General features: G+C 40.0%; 1 protein-coding gene across 1 annotated transcript; it reads right to left on the bottom strand.

Moving 5' to 3' along the window:
- Positions 1 to 227: 227 nt before the first annotated feature.
- Positions 228 to 698, bottom strand: LOC149256781 (uncharacterized). The gene has a single exon (XM_089455455.1). The coding sequence runs from the start codon at positions 696 to 698 to the stop codon at positions 228 to 230; it is 471 nt and encodes a 156-aa protein (XP_089311581.1).
- Positions 699 to 972: the final 274 nt, after the last annotated feature.

Raw genomic sequence — 972 nt, forward strand, 5'->3', positions numbered from 1 at the left:
TTTCCTAATTATTATGGAAAGGACTCTAAGTACGATGAATAAGACTTGTGAAACATTCACTGACCTCCCTGACCATAGTCGGTTGTGGTGTGGTGGCATAGGTGCTACAACTTAACTAACACGTGGGTTTTATTGTATTAGAAGTAAATAAATAAATAGACTGATTGCTTGACTGAATTATTCCTACTTACTCTAAACCTACCTATGGGCCCTTTTCAGAGACCCCATCAATTAGAAAATTGGGTTTTGGGCTGGTGGAAAGGCTTCAGGCATGCACCATTCACCCATCTTGGTATCAATATTCCATCTAGTTGCATGAGCTTCACTGCTCTAGACTCCCTGATTTTCGCGAGTATGAATGGACCTAACCAATGCATCTGCAACTTGCCCGGGAACTTCTGGAACTTATTGTCATACAATAAAATTTTCCCTCCGATTGTGAAATATTTTTTCTTAATGTGTCTATCATGCCATGCTTTCTGTTTTCTTTTCTCAACGAACTGGTGGAATTCGGCTAGAAATTTGGCTTCATCTAATTCCATCAATTCCTCAAAACGCTTCTGTAGTGATGCATCATCTGTCATCTTTGTAGTTTGAGAAATGAAGATGCTCAGTACTGCAAATTCAGTTGGTACCACGACATCCCATCCATATACCAACTGGAAAGGTGTTTGCTTGTGTGATCTCTTCGTTGTCATTCTGTACGCCCATAGTGTGGTTGGTACACGCTCATCCCAATCATCTCGATTCGTTGAACATATCTTCAATAGTCCCTTTTCAAGTATCTTGTTGAAGGCTTCTACCGTCCCGTTAGCCTCAGGATGGTATGGGATTCTCTTATGATGTTGGAAAAGGAAATATTGCAGTAGATACACAACTGTTTCATTTATAAAATGAGTTCCTTGGTCACTCGTCAGTCTTTTTGTGCACCCAAACCTTGATATGATGTTTTAAACAATGAACCTCGTGGTT

Source organism: Pinus tabuliformis, chromosome 7 (genome assembly GCF_031772625.1).
Source record: "Pinus tabuliformis cultivar Carrire ecotype Pingquan chromosome 7, CPIR1, whole genome shotgun sequence".
NCBI lineage: Eukaryota > Viridiplantae > Streptophyta > Pinopsida > Pinales > Pinaceae > Pinus > Pinus tabuliformis.

Excerpts from the sequence above, each read along its gene's own strand:
- LOC149256781 (XM_089455455.1), bottom strand. The coding sequence starts at position 698 with ATGACAACGAAGAGATCACACAAGCAAACACCTTTCCAGTTGGTATAT.